At 36.7% G+C, this 24,208-nt stretch overlaps 1 protein-coding gene across 5 annotated transcripts in view; it reads right to left on the reverse strand.

Moving 5' to 3' along the window:
• The window catches only part of LOC123273866 (Golgi-associated plant pathogenesis-related protein 1-like), a 298,986-nt gene that overhangs the window by 180,598 nt on the left and 94,180 nt on the right, over positions 1-24,208 (reverse strand). The window contains exons 2-4 of one of the 5 annotated variants that reach the window (XM_044741340.1): positions 20,365-20,477; positions 19,951-20,290; positions 16,890-19,863 (exon numbers count right to left, since the gene is read on the reverse strand). The exons of 1 other annotated variant lie outside the window; for it this stretch is intronic. In XM_044741340.1, coding sequence (XP_044597275.1) covers positions 17,184-19,863; positions 19,951-20,290; positions 20,365-20,434 — 3,090 coding nt within the window. In that variant the 5' untranslated portion in view covers positions 20,435-20,477 and the 3' untranslated portion in view covers positions 16,890-17,183. Of the gene's footprint in view, positions 1-16,889; positions 20,291-20,364; positions 20,508-24,208 lie in introns of those variants that run through there. 3 more of the 5 variants (XM_044741339.1, XM_044741337.1, XM_044741338.1) reach the window with 3 other exon arrangements.

The following is a 24,208-nucleotide window of genomic DNA, read 5'->3' on the forward strand; positions in this document are numbered from 1 at the left end:
GGTTACCAAAACAACCGGTGAACAAATCTCGGCCGGAGCCTAAGCGGGAAAAACCGCGAAAATTCACCAAACCAGATGCCTTAATTATTCGACCCGTTGAGAAGGCAAAATATGCCGAGATACTGCGTCGGATTAAAAAAGATGTCCCACCAGATCAGACCCTTGACGTCGTTGACAAGGTTCAAAAGACGAATGATGGGAATATGCTCATTACGCTTTCCAGAAAGACCGCAGACAAAGGACAAGCTTTGCTGAAGACCATCAAGAGCATCCTTAAAGAAGAAGCGCAAGTCATCTGTAAAGGCCCAGAGGAACAGCTTGAAATCCGGGACATTGACGACGAAACAACTAAAGACGATGTCCGGAAGGCCTTACAAGAGGCAGCTGGAAATGACTACGAAATACCTGAAGATGTCATTAAAATTCGTCCGGCCTACAGAGGTACTCAAACTGCTTCGGTACGATTGCCAGCAGCAATAGTGCAGAAGATACTTGGAAAGACAGGCAAAATAAGGATTGGCTGGGTAAATTGCCGTGTCAGAGCAATTAAGACACCATTACGATGCTATAAGTGCTGGCACTTTGGGCACACTACTGCCCAATGTAAAAGCGAAGTCGACCGATCTGGGCTTTGCATCAAATGTGGGCAAACAGGTCATCAAGCTGCTCAATGCCAAGATAAAGTGAAATGTGCGTTATGTGCGGAAAAACCTGGCTCTCAGGACACTGCTCACCGGTCTGGTTCTGGCCGATGTCCAGTCTTCCAAGAAGCACTCCAGAAGCTGACAAATAAACGAACATGAGGATACTGCAGCTTAACATCAATCACTGCGAAGCTGCGCATGGCCTGCTTATGCAGACAGTACGGGAATTAAAGCTCGACGTTGTGCTTTTATCGGAGCCATATAAACATTTAGCTGGACAACCTTGGGAGACGGATATCACCACGAAAGCTGTGATCTGGGCTTGTGGTAAGCTCCCTTTCCAGAGTGTAGCTACCAATGGCAGTGCTGGCTTTGTAGCAGCATCAGTAGATGGCATCCGTTTTTACAGCTGCTACGCACCACCTAGCCTCTCAATTGCTGAGTTTACTGACTTCTTGGATCGACTGACCGAGGACGCGAAGCAACATCATCCAGTGGCGATAGCCGGGGACTTTAACGCCTGGGCAGTGGACTGGGGCAGTAAGCAGACTAATGCACGAGGAAGAGAGCTGCTAGAAGCTCTTTCTACACTAGATGTAGTCTTGCTCAACAGTGGTGACACGCCGACCTACACCAAAGGTGACGCAAGCTCGATTGTAGACGTCACTTTTGTCAGTACCAGCCTTGCTAAAGGTAACACTAACTGAAAGGTACTGGACATCTACACTGCCAGTGACCATCATGCGATACTCTGGGAAACGTCAAACGACCAGAACCTCCGGGGGCCTATCAAGCAATTTAACACCGTCGGTTGGAAGGTGAAATCTCTTGACCCAGAAGTATTGCTAACAGCCCTCGATAGTGATCCGATAGAGACTGGATGTGCAGAAGAACATACTAAGGCTCTGATGATGCGAGTAACACAAGCTTGTGATGCCAGTATGCCTCGCAAACGTGTTATGAATTCAAGACCTGCGGTACACTGGTGGAATGATCATATCAGCAACCTCCGTAAAGAGTGTCATCGAAAGAGAAGAATATCACAGCGTGGCTATCAACGACCTTACTCTGCAGTGCTGATCGCAGAGTACAAAAAAGCTCGTCGTGAACTTAATAAGGCCATAAAAGAGAGCAAAAGAAGATGCTGGAAAGAGCTCATATACGAGGTCGACAAAGACGTGTGGGGTCGGCCGTATAAGGTGGTCATGACGCACCTGAAGAAACAACAAATGCCGTCACCTACGTGTCCTCAACTCCTTCAGAAAATCGTCACTGCGCTGTTTCCACAGCAACACAGTCTCAATTATCAGTCAACGCAAGATGAACTGGACGACATTCCACCTGTCACTGAAGAAGAATTGTTGGAGGCCTGTAATCGGGTAGGAAATAATAAAGCGCCGGGATTGGACGGAATCCCTAATATAGCCTTGAAAACCATCATAAAGGCAGCACCAACATTATTTCTAGACGCTTACAACGCATGCCTCAAGGAGGGGACTTTTCCTCGTAACTGGAAACAGCAACGGTTAGTACTTTTACCTAAAGGAAAGAAACCGCCAGAAGAACCGTCATCTTACCGACCACTCTGCATGCTAGATACGGCGGGTAAGATATTTGAGCGTATCATCCATCAGCGAATAGATGCAGTAGTCGACCCACTCTTGGCAGACAACCAGTATGGATTCCGGAAAGGACGATCAACCCTGGACGCGATCAACCTGGTTGTTAATACGGCCAAAGAGGCAATCGCAGGAACTAGATGGAAGGGTGGAACGAAGAAGTACTGCCTGGTGGCTGCCTTGGACATCAAAAATGCTTTCAATTCCGCTAATTGGGACTGCATCATGCAAGCTCTCGACGAGAAGAACGTGCCAACATATCTTCGCAGACTAGTGATTAGCTATTTTACAGATAGAGTGCTGAAATACGATACAAAGAATGGTCCAAAAGAGTATGATATAACCGGTGGTGTGCCACAGGGCTCTGTTCTTGGTCCACTTCTGTGGAATATCATGTATGACGGGCTCCTGAGACTGAAGCTTCCAAGATGTGTCAAACTGGTAGCGTATGCGGATGATGTTGCCGCAGTGATCGTCGCCAAACACCTCGACGAGATTCAACATCTGTTTGACATCACTTTTGAGAAGATCAACCAGTGGATGGATACAGTGAACCTACAACTGGCCAAGCAGAAGACCGAAGCAGTGCTTATTACCAGCCGAAAAGAAGTTGAAACAATTAAGATTAATGTCGGTGACCGAGAAATCACATCACAACCATTTATCCGTTATCTGGGAGTGATGCTGGATGCACGACTCAACTTCAAACAGCAGGTGGAACATGTCAGTGCCAAAGCGTCAGTAGTGAGGGCTAGTCTCGCACGGCTGATGCCTAACATCGGAGGCCCAATGCAGAGCAGGAGGCTACTATTGTCATCAGTAGTCACATCAGTGCTCACTTACGGAATATCCATTTGGGCTGATGCACTGGAAACCCAAGAATCATGGAGAAAAGCTGGACCAATATACCGACAGAGTGCCCTACGAGTAGCTAGTGCCTTCCGCACTCTATCAGAAGAAGCAGTGTGCGTCATTGCTGGAACCCTACCTCTTAGAGTTCTAGCAGAGGAAAGACAGACCCTTTACCAACTAAAACGGTCAACTGCACTGAGCCCGGAAGAACTTAGAATTGAAGAACGGCAAAAGAGCATAGGCCGATGGCAACTACAATGGGATGCTGCAGAGAAGGGTAGGTGGACGCACCGTCTCATACCTCGGGTCGACATTTGGCTTAACCGGAATCACGGTGAGGTCAATTACTATCTTACGCAGATGTTGTCGGGACATGGGTGTTTTCGAGAGTATCTACACCGCTTTAAGCACGATGACTCTTCGAAGTGCCCGTCCTGCCCAGGAGCTGCTGAAGACGCGGAGCACGTCTTCTTTGTATGTCCTCGTTTCGATCCACAGCGTGAAGAACTGGAGAGGATCCTGAACCAGAGAATGCAACCAGATTCACTAGTAGAAGCAATGTTGTCATCAGAAGCTGCCTGGAACGCTACCAACACGTTTGCAACAGAAGTCCTTAAAGACTTGCGTTCCACCGAAAGAAAAAGAGCAAATAGCAGAAGATAGAAGGAAGATAGTTAACACCTTAGCCACCAGAAGGAAGAGCAGTAGCTAGATCCTCCCTTCACGAAGTAATGCCTGACGGCGGTTTCCATGAGGGATTAGAGGAAAGAAGGAAAAGGGGTTTAGGGTTTAGTGGGTAGGGGCGTTAGTGTCGAGTTAGTATGACGCTGCGTCGAGTCGCCACATATCCAGGCCAAACAGCTATGCCTGGAATCCGTAAAAAGGATTCCCCCCCCTACAAAAAAAAAAAAAAAAAAAAAACACACAGACATACGGACATCATCGCGAAAACAATCAGGAAAGCTTCCTAGGACCTCAAAACGTCAGGATCTGATGAGAACTCGATTTTCAAAAAACGGGGTAAAACCAATAACTTCCCGATTTTTGAAAATTTTCAATTTTCTTAGCGGGGAGTTAAAAATTTTCATAATAAACGCTTAAAATTGCACTTATTACGTTTTTGAGCTCTTCGAGCTCATAAATACAATTTATGTATTATTTTGAGCTCTCCGAGCTCGAAAAATAGGTTTTGTATGCTTTTGAGCTCTTTGAGCTCAAAAGTTTAATAAAGCACTATTTTTTTGAGTTTTCAAATCACAATAACTTTTGAATGAATGAACCGATTTTAACGTGGTTAGTAGCATTCGACGCAGTTTTTTAAGTTTTAAAAGAACCTTCAAGTTTAAATTGATTGAACTTCTAAAGAATCTTTAAGTTTGAAACGGGTGTCTTGTTTCCCTTAGTCACTCCTTTTATCTCTTTAAGGGTGCCACTGGCTTTTTGGACTCAGTATCCAGAAACTGGACCAGAACATGGAGTAATAGGTCAGGGTCGTGAGAGATTGCTGAAAGGAACCAAAATTTAAACACAGAAATTCGTTTAACAAAATTATTTATTTATCCAATCCCTTTTACAATTGAAATAATGGCCAAAATAACAATATATAAAATTTCATGAAACAAATTCACACTCACGTCCCACTCTCATACGGTATATTTCGCGCTGTCCAGCTAAACCCTCACGTGGCTGTAGTACCCGATGCCTACTGGACTCTCACGTTACTCTATCTACTTCGCACCGTCCCCTGGACCCTAACGCTACTCTAAGTTAGTTCACGTGGTCTCATGGACCCTCACGTCACTGAGTTGGACCCTGACGTGACTACACACGCTGTCCACACAGTGCATACTGTCCCCCAAACTTCACGCTACTCTAAGAGAACTACCCTGAAGCCAGAGGAGTCTACCATGAAACCGAGATAGTCTCTTTACTCACACACAACCAGACTATATTCCAACAACAATATATAACTATATTCCAACAACAAATTATTTCCGACTAATATCCGAATAACACAATTTCCAGTATTGTTTCCTAATTAACAATTTCTTATTTACTAATTATCATTTTTTGTAATTATAATTTACAAATTCCTATTATCTAAATTACTGCCGTATCTTCAATTACTACAACAATAATTATCCAAAGTACAATTCTGAATTCTCGAGGATTAAATCCATTTATTATGTCCGAGAATTACTAAATAAATTTTAATCTTCATTTTTATGAAAATCAAATAAATTCCGATAATTTAGTAAAATTAAATTTTTCTTAAATTATTTTTATTTAATCCAAATCATTTTATTTAATTCTGAGCCATTTTATTTAATCCATTTATCAGCGGTAATTTTTACTAAATTTTATTTTCATCGCAAATGTGAAATTATGACCAAAGATTATTCTATTATATTTTATTTTATGTCTCTTGAAAATTATTTTACTTGAGTTTATTTTATTTTAAACGAACTAAGACTTTTGTTTCGACCTTGAGTGTCCTCTACTTAGCGTTCTCGTGCGGGACAAGATGGCTGACGATCTCGCTCGGTCTTGCATCTCTGTCGCAAGTTTTTAGTGTAATTTTTTTCTGACGAATTTTTAAAATTTTTATTTTCTACCCTTTTTTTACTAAATAATTTAAATTAACAAATTCTGTTAATTTTAATGATTATTTCCTGACTCTAGATTTATTTAAATTATGACAAATATTAAATAATGCGCCAAATAATTTATTAAAATAATTTTAGTGTGAAATAAATTTTTGTCTTAAATAATTTTAATTTAGCGGTTTGCTCAATTCTACTCTGCTGGCTTAAGCCAAATTATTGTCCAACGATTCTCAATAATTAAATTTTACACATGACATAAGAATCTGGAATTAATAACCCGAATTAAATTCCTAGTATTATTAACCTGGACAGGCCTATGTGTAAAATAAGTAATGACAAATACAAATTATTTTCCTTGAACAAATTAATCAATAACCCGAAATAAGTCCTAGTATTATTAATTAATTGTTTTATAATTTTTCTAATTTATAGTAAATTTAATTTTAATTCTTACAACTAGCGAACGCGAAATGGCGGTAACCTTCAGCCGACATGTTGCCTGGCTGACGCCGCAGACCCGAGGATAAAATCAGACATGATATTTGTACCTGGAGTTTTCTTAATAATACTCTGTGCACTCCCTCAAAGAGCTGCAACTCCTTTTTGTCCGTGGTGGTGCAAATTTCTCCTCGGTAGATTACTCTGCTTGGCGGCGAAACTGTGGTCACCGTTACTCGCCCTCCGGATATTTTATAAAGCCTGTAACCGCAAATCAGCATTAGAAATTATCACAAGTTAAAATTAATTTACGTAAGCTGACATTGGGCCTAGCAAGCAATAAATTAATTGAGTTTTATCGCTTCGTTCCACTTTAACACGAACAAAATAGAAATAATTACCTGTGCTATGCTGGTTGATAAATTTTCGTGGCGTCCAGTGAGACTGTTTGGTCACAATGAATCTTCGGAATTTTATCGTTGTAGTTCTTTCTTCGCTCTGCCTTCCCCACTCTCTCTCTCTCTCGACGCCGGCGCTTCCCCCTCGAGGACTTACTTACTTACTACTTATAGCTAGAGGCGCGACTACTTCGCGTATTGATAATATAGGGACCGTAACACTCCATTACAAGTTGTAACGGGTACTTTTTGACGTATTTTTACCCCGGCTCGATTTAAGCTCGCTGGAGTCCAGGATTCTTACGAGGGTAAATCTCAAGTGATTAAACTCGAAATTTGATTAATAAGTAACAAAACAACCTTTTTATTTTAATAAACAAAAACATTTAAACATTTGTATTTTACAATAACGGCGATTAATTAAACAAAACCTACACATTCACATCGTATACTATTATCATTACCGTCGTCGGTAATATCATACTCCCGTCGTATTTTTCTCAAAACGCGTCGCTAATTTCCCTTCCGTCGGCCCTCTGGTGCCCGATTCCTGACGGGTGACTAGTGCCACCCGGCAGGCCCTATCCGCGATACCCAAAGGGAAAGTGGATGAAATCCACCTCGCCCCACCTAATCGGTTGTGGTGCCTACCACCTTATGGCTTAAGGCCTCCAGGTGGAGAGTCACCTTTACTCGTAGGAGAACAAGTTCACTTACCTGTGGTAGTCCGCACCAGGTAAAGTGGACCCTCTCCTAATTCCCCGGCCAGAAGTCTCTGGACGAGAAATTAAACCCAAAGAAAGGTTGCTCGACGACGGATGATTTTCGGGCTTTTTATTTAAATTTTCGAAAATTAATTATTAAATTCATTCATTCATTTCAACAGATTACATTAAGGTATTACCCTCGCGACCCGTCGTCAAAAGTTTATGCCAGAGTGTACGGTACACATACCAGATAGCCATTATTGACAAGCCTAAAACTTTTTGCTGTTTATGTACTTATTTCAGCCAATTACGAAGGAGATACTGATCGTTTGAAAAGTCTGGCAACACTGCGTGAGCGTTAAGATATTTTATAGTGGTTATACTGTAGTGTTTTGGACTGGCTGTAGACTTACCTCTGTTTTGATACATGCGTTTATTTATTTATTTACATACATTGAAAGATTAATATATATTATTATATTAAAATTATTAACTTTTTAAATTTTTAATAAATATAAAAAAAAATGAAAATCAATTCAGCCGACATTTAAAAATTTTTAGAATTTTTTTTTATTGAAAAAATGATTACGAAAAAATAAAAAAGAAATTTCACTTGAAAAAAACTTCAAAAACTGTAAATGCAATATAAAAAATTTTTTTTTTTTTTCTAATTTAATTATTAAAAAAAAGTCAAAAAATTAAAAATGTTGGCTAACTTTAGTATCATAAAAAAATACTTATTTTCATAAAATAATCATAGTTTTTTTTTTAGAAAAATAATAATTAATAACTATAATATTACACCTAACGTAAATTAAACTTTTCAAATTTGTCAGCGCATGCGCGTCTCATACTTCTTTCGCGGCTAACAAAACTTGCGCTGTTGCCACAGCTTTATTAACGTATCCCCTCCTCAGTTAAAGTCTGGTAAATTTTTCATTACTTATTAATAAATATCTCTGAAACTGTGTGGTAATTATCAATGAATTTTTTTTTTTAATTGTTTAGTTGTTAGTTAACGTTACTCTAGTTTTTTAAAAAGATCCTAAGAAAAGTTTCTAAGATATAAAAATGTTTGTAGGTAAATTTTTCGATATCCCGTATACCGTAATGTATAAGAGCGTTCAAAACTCAAACTTTAAAATTAAATATCTCGGAAACTAGATGGTAAAAAATTCTCAAATTGCGCCAATCGACGAAGAATTATATGAACATTAATCTACCAAAATTTAAAAAAAATCCTAAGAAAACGACTTTGGCGAGGGTACTACCTTAATTTCATTCAAATTACATTTCCATACTAATCCTCGTCGGAACTTAGAAAAATAAGATTTTACACAAAATAATAATTTTACCAGAATTATTTTCCATACTAATTTCATTTCTGGGACTTAGAAAAATAAATTATTAGATATTTCGAATTTATTCGAAATATTTTAATCAATTATTAAGGGATTAGGGGTAGTCAGAATTTTCAAAAAATCAATTATTTTTTTTTTGCATTTTCGTTATGTGTAATATCTTAAAAATACTCTCTGAAAATTTCAAGTCGATCCGATAATTAGTTTTTGAGTTATTCGACAAATAACAAAGAGAGCTCGGGTACTTCAAAGCGCTCGGGAGCAGATAGCTAGCGGCAGCTTCAAGAAACCCTCTTTTAGGGTTCTATCGTCATCCATGAACTAAGACTTTGGTGTATGTAGTAGTATCTAAATTTATAAATACCTAAATATATATAATTACAATTTCTAGGTAGTATAAGTGCTACAAATTATTTTTTTTTTCGCCACGTCACTAGTATGCCTGTGACAGTTGCGGAGAGCAGTCGATAGTTGTACGTTACTAAAATATATTATTTTTGAAGTTATTTATTATGGGACGTGATACGAGAAAAGTTTCGAGAGAAGTTCTGAACATTGAATTTCTAACAGCTAGTACACGTGGGCTGGGATCTAAAATTGTAGTTTCATGTGATAACTGTGACAGTGAATATATTCCTTCCTGCTCTTTCATTGGGCATTCTTATGAAATAAATAGACGCTTTATTTTTGTGATGAGAATACTAGGGATAGGATACGAAGGTTTGTGCAAGTTTTGTGGCCTGATGGACATGCTGTCTTTTTTAGATAAAGCTACGCATACAATATTATTGAAGCACATTTTAGATTGTGGTAAAACCGTTGCAGTAACCTTGATGAAAAAAGCTGTGAATCAAGAAAAAGAAGCGACAAGTGAAAATAAGAATAAGAACGAATTGACTGTATCGGGAGATGGAACCTGGCAAAAATGGGGATTTACATCGTCATTTGGAGTTTCTTCTATAATTGGCTATTATACTGGAAAGATTCTTGATATAAACATTAAAAGTGCTTACTGTAAGCTATGTGAGTATTGGAAAAAGAAAAGAAATACGGTTGAGTTCGAGGAATGGTATGAATCGCATGAAAATGAGTGTATTACTAATCACGAGGGGTCTTCGGGGAAAATGGAGGTGGATGCGATGATTGAAATGTTTCAGCAGTCTGAAACAAAACATGGAGTTAAATATACAAACTACATTGGCGATAGTGATTCGAAAACCTATTCTGGAATTATAAAAGCAGATCCTTACAAAAATACAACCATAAATAAAAAGGAATGTATAGGCCATGTTCAGAAGCGGATGGGGACCCGACTGCGTACTCTGAAAACTAAACAAAAAAGTCTTGGTGGTAGAGGTAGGCTTACAGGAAAAGTAATAGACAAATTAACTGTGTACTATGGTTTATCAATACATCGTCATTGCGATTCTATTGAATATATGAAATCTGCTATTATGGCAACTTTTTACCACTACGGTTCGACTGATGAAAATCCGAATCATGATATGTGTCCCAAAGGCGAAGATTCTTGGTGCTCTTACCAGCGCGCTGAAGCAAGCGGAGAGCTTGATACTTATACTCAAGATTATTCTCCCTTACCTCTTGATGTTTTAAAAGCTATTGAACCGATTTACGACGATCTCAGTAATGATAATTTACTTTCAAGATGTGTAGGTAGATTCAATCAGAATAATAATGAGAGCTTCAACCAACTAGTGTGGAAAATATTCCCAAAAACCGTGAATACTAGTTCTACTATCGTACAAATTGCTGCATACATAGCTACTTGTATATTTAATGAAGGTACAAATTCATTATTAATGATTATGGATACCCTAGGACTTAATTGTGGGTCTAATTCCCATCGGTATGCTGAAAAATTGGATGCTGCACGTGTGAAAGTGGCAGATCAGCGCGCCAACGACAACACTCGGGAAGGCAGAATGCTTCGTAGGCAACAGCAAATTGATGTTTTGAAAACTTCCATAATGGCTGAAGAACTATTATATGGCCCAGGAATAGATGACTCGATGTAAGTAATTCAATAATTCGTATTTCTGTACGTGAATCTAGTGTGAAACTTTAAACGCGTTTTTCTCAAAACTATGTTTTTTGAACTGGTGACAACTGTAACTCGAAAACCGCTCAGTAGATTTTAATAAAATTTATACAGCTTTTAGAATACATAATAAACTCGGGCCTAATCGAAGGATTTTTTTTTTTTTTAATTTCGATTTTTTAAGACCAATTAACTGTTGATTTTTTCCCAAAAATCTAGACAAAAATTTCCTGAGGCCGCCATTTTGTTAATTTTTGAAAAAAAAAATCCTTCGATCAGGCCCAGGATTATCTATTTATAAAACTAATTTTTTTTATCCGATTGATTTTAGATGAATCTCCAAGGACTTATGATTGTCACCGCAAGGACCTTTTTTTGGAACTGGGTTAACACAGACAGCTATAACTTTGGAAATTAAATTTTTTTTTTTGAAATTTTCGTACCTTCAAGTCAAAACATTGTATAGTAATGCTATATTACTACTTTTGTAAAATAACATGATTTAATAGCAAAAAAAAAAATACTGAAAATTCTCATTTTTTCGTGCCTCTGACTACCCCTAACCCCTTAATGTCAGGTAGAGTCAATTTTAGAAGAACAAAATTTTAAAAGAAAGAAAATGATCACGACGCGGTTTCGGTTATATTCGCTCGGCGATTTTTATCGCGAGTGAACAGTCGACACCATCTATCGTGGCGATAGACGGCCAAAAAGAAGCTAAACCGAGCCATCAAAGCGAGAAAAGCGATGTTATGGAAAGAGATCTGTAATGATCTCGACAAGGACATCTGGGGTGAAGCCTACCAAATTGTCACCAAACGACTTGGAAAGGCTTTACCAGAAGCACCGAAGTCTCCTGCCTTAATGGACAGCATTATAGCGGAGCTTTTCCCCAAACACCTGCCGCGGGAGAAGAAGCACTACGAAAAAAACAGCGAAGTAACACCCTTCACAACTAAAGAACTACAAGACGCGGCCAAGTCACTCAAAATAGGAAAAGCACCTGGACCTGATGGCATCCCGGCATCGGTGATCAAGATTGTAGCCCTGGAATACCCAGACGTACTTTTGAACACCTACAACGCATGCTTGGCAACTGGCACGTTTCCCGCGGTTTGGAAGCGGCAGAGATTGGTTCTGTTAGAAAAAGGTAAGGGAACCCCCATAACACCTCGTCGTTTAGACCACTCTGTATGCTAGACATTGCTGGAAAACTGCTCGAGAAGCTCATACAAGGGAGACTCCGCAACGATATAGACCGTGCTGGAGGGTTTGCCACCAACCAGCATGGCTTCCGGAAAGGTCGTTCGACAGTCGGAGCGATTGAGAAAGTCATAAAGATAGCAACAAAAGCATGGTCTGGTAGCCTCAAAGCTCGTAAAGTATGCCTTCTCCTCACGCTAGATGTCAAAAACGCATTTAACAGCGCAAACTGGGGAGACATTTTAGACGCTCTGGAGCACAAGTTTGACACGGAGCCAGAGAATCTGGCACTAGTCGACAATTACCTTGACGATAGGAAGCTAATAGTGGAAACTACTGAAGGCCCACAAGAATACGCGATAACGGCTGGCGTGCCGCAAGTCTCAATAATGGGGCCCCATCTATGGAACGCAGACTACGACGAGCTTGAAATCCCGTTGCCAGAACAAGTAGCGCTAACAGGCTTTGCAGACGATGTTGCGGCCACTATTAGTAGTAGTCAGCGTAAAAGAGGCCGAACTGCTAGTTCGAGAAACCATTGACGCTGTCGAGACTTGGCTTGATAAGCATCACCTGAAACTCGCCAAACAGAAAACCGAGATGGTCGTTTTGACGTGTCAAAAATGGTTCCCAAAACCATTCGCTGTGGACATGGGAGGAACAACACTGACGTCAACAAGGGCCCTGCGCTATTTAGGGGTAATGATAGACGAGAAACTATCTTTCTGCGAACACCTCGATAGTGCATGCAAAAAAGCCAGCAAGACGGTGTCTAGCCTAGCACGAATTATGACCAACACCATGGGACCAAGAACAAAAAAGAGAAGAGTTTTTCTAGAAGCAGTCCACTCAGTACTGCTTTATGGAGCGGAGATATGGGCAGACATATTAAAGCAGAAGACCTACCGGCAAAAGATAGCAGCAGTACAGCGGCGAGGCGCTCTCAGGGTTGCCTGCGCCTACCGCACAGTTTCCGACGTGGCTGTATTGGTCATTGCGGGAGCCGCGTCTATCGACCTATTAGCGTTCGAAAGAGCAAAACTTTATGACGCTAAAAATAGTGACGAAAACATGAAGGTCGCAAGAACGAGGATAAAGGCGGAAACGCAGCAAAAGTGGCAGGACCGATGGACATCGGGAGAGACGGGCAGATGGACGGCGTGCCTGATCCCAAACATCAACGTCTGGCTTTCTCGAAAGCACGGGGACACGGACTTCTTCCTGACCCAGCTATTGACGGGACATGGGCAGTTCAATGTCTATCTTTTCACGATGGGTTTTCACAGCACACCAACGTGCAAATACTGCCCAGACAAAATTGACAACGCCGAGCACACGTTTTTCGAGTGTGATCGGTGGAAGGACGACAGAATCAGCACCGAAGAAACAATAGGCATAACGCTCTCCCCTGAGAGCTTGGTAACCTGCATGATCAAAAAAGAAGAAAACTGGTCAGCTGTCGCAGCCTACGTGCAGCGCCTTTTAAAAGAAAAAATCGCAGAAAGGGATTATAAACCAGTAGTAACAAGAAGTAGGTGTCGTGAGACACAACATGGACTGGATCGAAGTAATGCTAACGCGGTCCCGATCCAGTCTTCCCTGTAACATCTATGGGGAAAGGAGAGAGGAGGATGTTTAGTCGGTATTGTTGCAAAATAATATTGACTTCTGAGTCCGACATAACCAGGCAAACACCTAGTCCTGGCACCAACACCAAGTCCTGGCATACGTAAATGTATTTTACCTCCTCTATAAAAAAAAAAAAAAAAAAACACACACACACACACACCTCGTGTCGGATTTGCCGGGTCCCACATCGGGCGCCTCCCCAGGTGGCGGATAGGGGAATGCCTGGCATATCTGCACGCCAGATGCGTCGGGTACTAAGGAAATAGAATACTTGGGGTAGACCAAAACCTAGCAAAAGATGATATGAAAATGCCAGATCAATTTCAAACATCGTCTACGGTGCAGAGGGGGGATACCTCAGTGCCTACGAGGGAAGGCGTGCAAACAGGCTTGAACTCGTCGTTATCAAGTGACCGTTTGAACATTGGAGTAGACCCCATGGCTCTGCTGTCTAACAATGCTAGCAAGGTTACAGGGAGTACGAAATCAGCCCAGATGGCAGAGAACGGACAGCTATTGACCCAGCTATTGACGGGACATGGGCAGTTCAATGACTATCTTTTTAAGGTGGGACTGCACAGCATACCAACGTGCAAATACTGCCCAGACAAAAATGACAACGTCGAGCACACGTTCTTTGAGTGTGACCGGTGGAAGGACTACAAAAGCAGTACTGATGAAACAATTGGCACCACGCTCTCCCCTGAGAGCTTAGTAACCTGCATGATCAAAAAAGAAGATAACTGGTCAGCTGTCGCAGCCTATGCGCAGCGTCTTTTAAAGGAAAAAATCGCAGAAAGAGACTAGTAACTAGGAGCAACCGTCGTGAGACGCAACACGGACTGGATTGAAGTAATGCTAACGCGGTCCCGATCCAGTCTTCCCCGTAACATCTATGGGGAAAGAGAGAAAGGATGTTTAGTCGGTATTGTTGTCAATAATATTGACTTCCGAGTCCGACATACCCAGGACAAACATCTCGTCCAGGTATATGTAAATGTATTTGACCTCCTCTATAAAAAAAAACACACACACACACACACACACACACACGTTCACATACACGCACACGCACACACACACACGAACACACACACACACACACTCACACTCACACACACACACACACACACACACACACACACACACACACACACACACACACACACACACACACACACACACACACACACACACACACATGCAGACGTACGGACATCATCGTGAAAATAGTCAGGAAAGCTTCTTAGGGCTTCAAAACATCGAGATCTGTTGAAACCTCGATTTTTGCAAAACGGGGTGAAACCAAAAACTTCCTGATTTTTCAAAAATCTTCGATTTTCTTAGCAGAAAGTTAAAAATTTGATACAAACGAACGACAGTCTGTAATTCGAAAATATGGTCTCGTACTTTCGCCTTACAAGTTAGTTTTTACAGATTTCAAAATTTTGTCAATTTTTTGATTCTAAGATCATATTTCATGCATTAAAATGTACCCATGCCATTAACAATCGTGTTTAAGAGATTTTTTCTCATTTATAACTGTAATTTTCCCGATTTTTTTGGCATTTTCAGATTTTTTATCAATTTTAAAACGTTAATGGGACAAGATTTCACATTCGAATTCAGTGGAGTAAAATACATAAAAATCATACTGAATCTGAATCCAAAAAATTTTTTTTATTTCGATAATTTCGATTTTTCATGATTTATTACAATTTTTTTGGGTTTTTCGCAAATTTTAGAAATTTTTACGGCTCAACGGGCTAATTAAAGTTCAGATTCAGGTTCAATAGATTAAAATACATAAAAATTATACTTGATCCGGATCCAAAAAAATTTTTTCATCGCTGTGACTGCAATTTATCGCAATTTTTTGCCTCTTTTTTGGGTTTTTTGCATTTTTCTCAAAATTTTGAGGGTGTACGAGCTAAACTGACTTCAGATTCGGATTCAGCGGATTGAAATACACGGCCGTAGGTGGGTCTGGTACTATGTACAGACAACTTTTTTTTTTTGTGTACCTTTTGTGTGCCCAAAAAATTTTTTTTTAATATAAAATCCCTAGAATTAATTATTAAATAACTTTCCATATGTATTTTTCTAAATATATTTTCTTTTAATTCAATTGCATTTATTACCTAGAGTCAATACTTAAAAGAGCTAGAATTGTTTGATTTTGCTTTCTTCGAAAAAGTCAGCTGATCAAGATCTGATTAATTCTGTTCGAGCAATGTACAGATACTACAAACGTCTTGATGATTGTTGCCTGTAGGTGGCACTACTTGTTAATTAAGCGAAGTTTGAAACAATGATATTTCTTACAAAATACGAATATTATTTATAAGTTTACGAATTGTGATATTTACTAACAACAATATAATATTGACACTAAATAATAATTATAATAACGACAATATTAACAATGACAATAAGGATGATACTAAAAATATTTATAATGGTAAAAATAAATTGATAATACGATTTATTATTATTATTATCATTGATATTGTTTTTAAATTATTAAGTATTAAAATATTAAATTTAAATTTACAACTATCACAACTACAAAAATGTAAAAATTTTTTTAAAATATATGTAAAATTAAAAGCTTACAATTGATCATTTAGTTTATCAATCTAAGCTAAAGAATGTTCGCGGCTTATTGATATAAAATTTTATCAATGCTGCTAGATATTGTACGAAAAGTGATACTTTAAATGATTTATATTGAAACTTTATAAACATTCAATTTCCGCGGGAAAAATACAAATTTTAAATTAAAAATTTTTTTAAAAACAAAAAATCTTAAAATATTTTTTTTAATATAAAATCCCAAGGATTAATTATTAAATAACTTTCGATCTGTATTTTTCTAAATATATTTTCTTCTCATTCAGTTGCATTTATTAACTAGAGTCAATATTTAAGGGCCAGTTTTTCAATCCAGGATAAAATTTTATCTAATGATGAAAATATGTCTATATATTTCATATATATAAATATACTGGCAATAATAATTTCATCCTGGATAAAATTTTATCTTGATTTGAAAAACTGGCCCTAAAAGAGCTAGAATTGTTTGATTTTGCTTTCTTCGGAAAAGTCAGCCGATCAAGATCTGAGCAATTCTGTTCGAGCAATGTACAGATACTACAACGTCTTGATGATTGTTGCCTGTAGGTGGCACTACTTGTTCATTGAGCGAAGTTTGAAACGATGATATTCCTTACATAATACGAATATTATTTATAAGTTTACTAATTGTGTTATTTACTAACAACAATACGATAATGACACTAAATAATAATTAAAATAATAATAATTATAATAACGACAATATTAACAATGACAATAAGGATAATACTGAAAATATTTATTTATTTATTTATTTATTACTTGAAAACATCTCAACAGCCCGAAGGCCAATTACAGAGAATTCTGATTTACAATATGTAATACAAGAGGCGCGTTAACGGTTAGCAAAATACTTAACAATTATTGAGTTATTCAATAATAACAGAAACTTACATAGAATTTTAAAGAAATTTTAATACATTAATACACTAATGCTGGATGAAATTATTACATAATATAAGATATAATTTACATTATTATTAATATAAAGATATAATTTACAAACCTAATTGTTTTAGTGATACTATTTTCATCTAGTGTTAACTACCAGTGATGCAAGGGCACTGGGACTAATTGATGAAGAAGACTCAAGCAGGTCAAAATTATTACTTTGACGTACAATAGTGTTACATGCATCAATCATTCTATATAATGGTGATGATGAAGTGAAATTATTTTTAATTTTTGGTGGATAGAAAGGCTGATCAGAGCGTAGTAATCTTTGAGGTACTTGTATAGGTATAATTTCAAGGAATCTGGGACATTCTATATTATTAGACAGAATGCTCGTCATAATAAGTACAGAAGCACAGATCCTTCTTTCTTCCAACGTTAAAAGATTTGTCTCTGCACACATGGCCAGGTAATCATTTCCCCTATCAGGATGAACTCCATATTTTTTAAATAAAAAGTATTTGACGAATTTTCTCTGGACTTTTTCAATGAGACTGATTTGCTTTTTATAAGTTGGTGACCACACTACAGATGCATATTCTAATCTTGATCTAACAAGTGATATATAAAGGGCTTTAACGGCATTCAGGTTCTTAAATTTTTTGGAAGACCGAATCACAAAACCGAGAATTTTAGTCGTTGAACGTACAAGATTTGTGTAATGATCATAGAAAGTTAACTGGTAGTCAAAAGTTATGCCTAGATCATTAACTGTTTGGACCCTATCTAAAGTCTTGCTGTCAATAGTGTAATCAAATAAAATTGAACAGTTAGATTTGTGAAATGATATTATTTTACACTTAGTCTTGTTTAGAAAAAGTTTATTATCCATACACCAACTGGCAAATATATTCAGATTATATTGTAAGAATTCACAATCATTGGAATTGCGTATGACATGATAGATCTTGGCATCATCAGCAAATAGATCAATGTAAACCGATAGCAAGAATCCAACGTCATTAATAAATATAATAAACAATAACGGACCAAGATTAGATCCTTGCGGAACTCCAGACGTTGAATAGAATACATGAGATAGATAACCATTAAAAAGTACATAATTTTTTCTATTTGAGAGATATGATATCATTAAGTTGACTAGCTGTCCAGGGATGCCAAGATCTACTAATTTGTCAATAAGTATATGAATATCCACCTTATCAAAGGCTTCAGAGAAGTCCGTGTGTATAACATCAACCTGTTTCCCATTCGAAATATTATCTGAAATAAATTGAGTGTATGGAAGCAGATTCGTTACCACAGACCTTCTCTTCAGAAAGCCATGTTGTGAAGGTGTAATATATGGAGTAAAGTATGAAAGTAAATGTTCATATAAAATCATTTCAAAAATCCTAGCAAATGCAGGTATGATTGAGACAGGTCTGTAATTATCAATAAGTGACTTATCCCCGGATTTGTGAATTGGACATACTTTGGAAGTTTTCCACATGTCAGGAAAAATACCCTTAGTAAGACAGACATGGAAGATAATTTTTAGAGGTAGGATTAATGCACTGGAACAATCCTTTACTACTTTACAAGGGATACCATCTAGTCCCGATGACATTTTATTGGGAAGTTTATTTATACACCGCATTATATCAAGCTCAGTAGGTAACTCAATACCACCCAAAAGTACTCTGTTATTGACTGTAAGATAGGAGAACACATCATCATCAAATTTTTCATATACACTACTGAAAAATTTGGCAAAAGAGTTAGCAATTATTTCAGAATCATCTACATAGATACCATCTAATAAAAAGCTACTGGGAAATTGACTGCAATTTTTTTTAGACTTAATATAATTCCAAAATGACTTGGGATCCGAAATTAGTTTATCCTCAGTACGTTTTATGTAATTATTATATGCTGATTTAATTTTTACTTTTAGAGTTTTTCTGAAATGCTTATATTGTTGAGAGTTGTTATAAGATTTATCCATATTAAGTTTACGACGAGATTGTTCTTTGGCCTTACAGTCATTAATGATGTCAGAGGTAAACCAAGGAGGATATTTGGATGGCCTGTATGTTAGATTAGTAATGCTAGGTATAGATTTAGAGAATGCCGAATCTAAACTATTGTAAAGATATTTACATTTTTCATTCGGAGAATGAAGATCGTGTAATGGTTCCCAACTTATAAGTTCAAGTTCCGATATAAGACGCAATCTGTCCATTTTATGAAAATTATAATTACCTAGCGCCTTTTTCAGAGGGTATCTATTTCTTACCACGTTAGCAGAGACAAGTATCCTCAACGCCGGATGATAAGTATCAAGTTTTACCACAGGCGATTGTTCCTCCACAACTAAGCAATCCACCGATGAAAACACTAAGTCAAGTATTCTACCATTGATGTTCAAAACATCATTGAACTGATTTAAATTGTTTAGTAGGGAGAAATTAATGAGTATGTCAGCCTTCATATCCAGACCACCATTAAGAGAGTCAGAAAAATACGGAGAATTGAAATCACCCAAAAGTACCAGTGCTCCAGCATCCATGACAGGGTCAGACGAGAGAAGCTCAAGGATGTCAGAATAGATTTGTGCAGGCAGATCAGGTGGAATATATATAGTCACTAAGTGAATTTTAAGACCATGATTAATGATTTGAATACCTACTATCTCAATCTGGAGAAATTCTTTAAGGATATTATTAAACTTTAAAGGTGCTACATTAAGAGAATTCCTGCAGGCAATTAGTACACCTCCACCCGACCTCCTGAACTCCTCCCGTCTATCACATCTAAAAACAGAATAATTATTATTAAAAATTTCATTATCAAAAACACCAGATTTAAGCCATGTCTCAGAGAAAGCAAAAAGGTCATACTCAGCCATAAAACTTTTACTATAAATTTGATCCAGCTTAGAATTTAATCCCCTAACATTCTGATAGTATAATGTTAGGCCTGAAGATCTAAGGTTTAGGCTGTTGTTATTCTCGGAGTCGACGCTGAAATAGTTCGACGATCCTGAACTATGGTCGGTTGACCATTTCGAGTGACAATCCTCAAATTCTTCTCCCCAGCTGCTGTCCTCTCCAGAAGTTGTTGACGGACTAGTTTCTGCTCCTTCCTCTGTAGTTCTGTGCGGTCTTGCACAATCGAAAGGTTTATCGGAAGTGTAGGAATTGATTTCTTCTTTTTCTCCAGAATTAGAGATGATATGATCTGGTCAACAGAAATGTGGTTAACTAATGCAACCTTAATTGGTCTAGGCCGTAACAAGCTATTCGAGAATTTACCAATTCTGGAGCAGGATAAAAACCCAACATTATTTGCCAGACTGTTACAGATATTCTGCACTCGTTTCATATCATCTGTTAGTCGCTCCGACGAAGAATCTGAAGAAGATTCACTTAATCCAAGGAATAAGACGTTATTTCTTCTGAGCATAATTTATAATGGTAAAAATAAATTGATAATACTATTTATCATTATTATCATTGATATTGTTTTTAAATTATTAGGTATTAAAGTATTAAATTCAAATTCACGACTATCACAACTACAAAAATGTAAAAATTTTTTTTAAATTTATGTGAAATTAAAAGCTTACAATTGATAATTTAGTGTATCAATCTAAGCTAAAGAGTATTCGCGGCTTATTTATATAAAATTTTATTAATGCTGCTAGATATTGTACGAAAAGTGATACTTTAATCCTTCAAACGAGTTATATTGAAACTTTATAACCATTCAATTTCCGCGGGAAAAATACAACTTTTGATTTGAAAATTTTTCTTAATATAAAATCCCTGGAATTAATTATTAAACAACTTTCCATATGTATTTTTCTAAATGTATTTTCTTCTAATTCAATTGCATTTATTAACTAGAGTCAATACTTATAAGAGCTAGAATTGTTTGATTTTGCTTTCTTCGGAAAAGTCAGCTGATCAAGATCTGAGTAATTCTGTTCGAGCAATGTACAGATACTACAACGTCTTGATGATTGTTGCCTGTAGGTGGCACTACTTGTTCATTGAGCGAAGTTTGAAACGATGATATTCCTTACATAATACGAATATTATTTATAAGTTTACGAATTGTGATCTTTACTAACATCAATATGATAATGACACTAAATAATAAAAAAAATAATAATAATAAATATGATATTGAAAATAATTTTAATGGTCACACTGAATTGATGATAAATATAATAGTAATGATGATATTTATTATTATTATTACTATTATTATTATGTGATTGAGCTCCAGATTATTTAATTTAAATCAATAATTCCTTTAATTATCATTTTTAACTTCCCGCTAAGAAAATCGAAGATTTTCAAAAATCGGGAAGTTATTGTTTTCACCCTATTTTACGAAAATAGAGTTTTCATCGAATCTCGACGTTTTGAAGTCCATAGGAAGCTTCCCTGACTATTCCCGCGATGGTGTGTGTGTGTGTGTGTGTGTGTGTGTGTGTGTGGATGTATTTAAACCTCTCGTAACTTTTGAACAGCTCGACCGATTTTATCGCGGTTGGTGCCATTTGAAAGGGCTTGACCAAACTTAGATTTTCAATACACTTTAGATCGATTCGGACCGGTAGATTTTGAGAAATCGCAAAAAAACTACAAAAAAAAATTTTTTCAAAGTGGTTTTTTTGGAATAACTTTTAAACGGCTCTACCGATCAATTTTAAAAACTAATCAGCTCTTAACATCAAAAAACCACATCGATCGCCGCCAGTTCAAATCGGTTAATTCGTTCGTGAGTTATCTTTGACGAAAGAAAACCGAAAAAAGCGTTTTTTCGGAATTACTCCGAATTTTTCCACTCTGTCAATATAAACTCAAACATTTTTTATGAAGCTTAAAAAACTGCGTCAAATGCCACCAACCGCGTGAAAATCGGTTCATTCATTCAAAAGTTATTGCGATTTGAAAATTAAAAAAATAGTGTTTTATCAAACTTCTATCAAACTTTTGAGCTCGAAGAGCTCAAAAGCATACAAAAGCTATTTTTTTGAGCTCGGAGAGCTCAAAATAATATACAAATTGTATTTATGAGCTTGAAGAGCTCTAAAACGTCATAAGTGCAATTTCAAGCGTTTAGGTATAGAATTGGCGGGAAGTTGCAGGGATGGCCTTCAGGGTCAACCGTATTCCTAATTTTTTTTTAATCAATTACACAATTTTTTTAATAAATTAGCGTTATCAGGCGTGCATTTTTGGATTTTTCAAACTTTTGTGTTTTATTTCTCAAATACCGGGTAGTTGATAAAATTATTTTCTTGTGTTTTTCAAAACATGAGATGCTATATTATAAATATACATATAATATAGACCAACTTAACGATTAAAAAAGTTTCACTTCTATTGTGACCTTATGCCTGTGAGGCTCACTCGTTTTTTTCTGAAATGTAAAGTTTCCAATGGATAATTTTATTACAATTCCTTCACTAATTAATCTAAAGGAACTTCGTTCCATCCGGGTGTCCCTTGACACCTCTCAAGTTCTTTTTTTAAATACACTGTACATAGAATCAAGGGTAGAAGGTTTACTAGATACAACATAGCACACTTATGTCTGTAAGTTACAAGTGTAATGTAGAGGCGAGCAAAAAATGACACTTAACAAAAAGATATGAAATCCGAACAAAAACAGTTTAACTGTAAAAAATTGCGCCAAGTCCACGTTCATAGAACTCATCTCAATAACATTTGCACTTTACAAAAAAAATTAGGCTCCCCAGTGAACACATGACTTCAATATGACGTCATTTATAAGTCATAGGAATGTCACAATATTTTACGTAAATATGACGTAAAATTGACCTGTCTTGTGATCCAATTATGATGTAAAAATATATGATATATTTTTGACATCATACTGATGTAAGTTTATTACTTCTCTATGATGTAACGGAAATGACTTAGATATTACGTACAACTGACATAATATATAAACTACAATATTACGTAACATTAATGCCATCATTGTATGTCATAACGACGTAAGTTTAACATCATGCGTTTACATCAGTGACAAGTCACGGCTGTACGTAATCTTGACGTAAGTTTAACATCATGCGTTTACATCAGTGACAAGTCACGGTTGTACGTAATCTTGACGTAAGATTAATATCATGTGTTTACATCAGTGACAAGTCACGGTCTTACGTAATACCGATACCATCTGTGAGTCATTATTTAACATCAATAATTTGTCACAATTGTACATAATACTGACGTAATTTGAAAGTCATTTTTTAAATCAGTGACAAACGATTATTTTCCATAATATTGATAAAATTTGGGGGATGTATTTTTTTAATATTATCGATTGATCAAAATTTATCAAATATAAAACTTCTTTAACAAGATGTCTAATTTACAATTAATCGCTAAATATTAGTGAAAATTGGTTTAAAATTTAGTAAGAATCAGGAAGAGGTAAACAGCTGATTTAAGCTGGTACCTTGCAAATTTAAGTCCGCTCTTAATAACAAAAATTTATAATTTATAATATTAATGAATATATCTAACATATTAGCAAATAACATACAAAATATTTTTCATTTACGTTTTTAAGATAAAAACATACAAATTAAATACATGTGGGATATAAACTTTTTGTATCTTTGCTTGTATGTTTCCATACACTGCAGAAAAAAAATCTTGACTCAAAGGTAAATTTCTTTGGACCAAAAATATATTAAAGATGACTGAAAATTTCGTGAATGAAGTCAAAATTTCTTGACACGAAAACACCTCTTGCTCCAATATAACTTCGGCCTCCGTCAAAATTTTCTTGGTGCAAGAAATACTTTTTTTTCGTTGCATATGTTTCTCACTTATATTTTTTCCATGAATTTAGGTACTTTTATCCATTGTAAAAATATTTTCGACTTCATTCAGTATAAATGATTTGGTGTGAAACTGATAACAAAATACCGAGTTCAATTTATGTGGCATGAACTCTAAATTTTTAAACCGTCAAGCGAGTAAACATATAATTTCTTATGATTTCGCGTCAAGAAATTAAATGTCAGTCATTTAAATATTGCACTATTACTTGAAAAATAATTTTCTGACATTAGTGCTGCTACTTATGAAACATTGTATTTGAAATAAT

This window comes from Cotesia glomerata, unplaced genomic scaffold (genome assembly GCF_020080835.1).
Source record: "Cotesia glomerata isolate CgM1 unplaced genomic scaffold, MPM_Cglom_v2.3 scaffold_15, whole genome shotgun sequence".
Classification (NCBI taxonomy): domain Eukaryota; kingdom Metazoa; phylum Arthropoda; class Insecta; order Hymenoptera; family Braconidae; genus Cotesia; species Cotesia glomerata.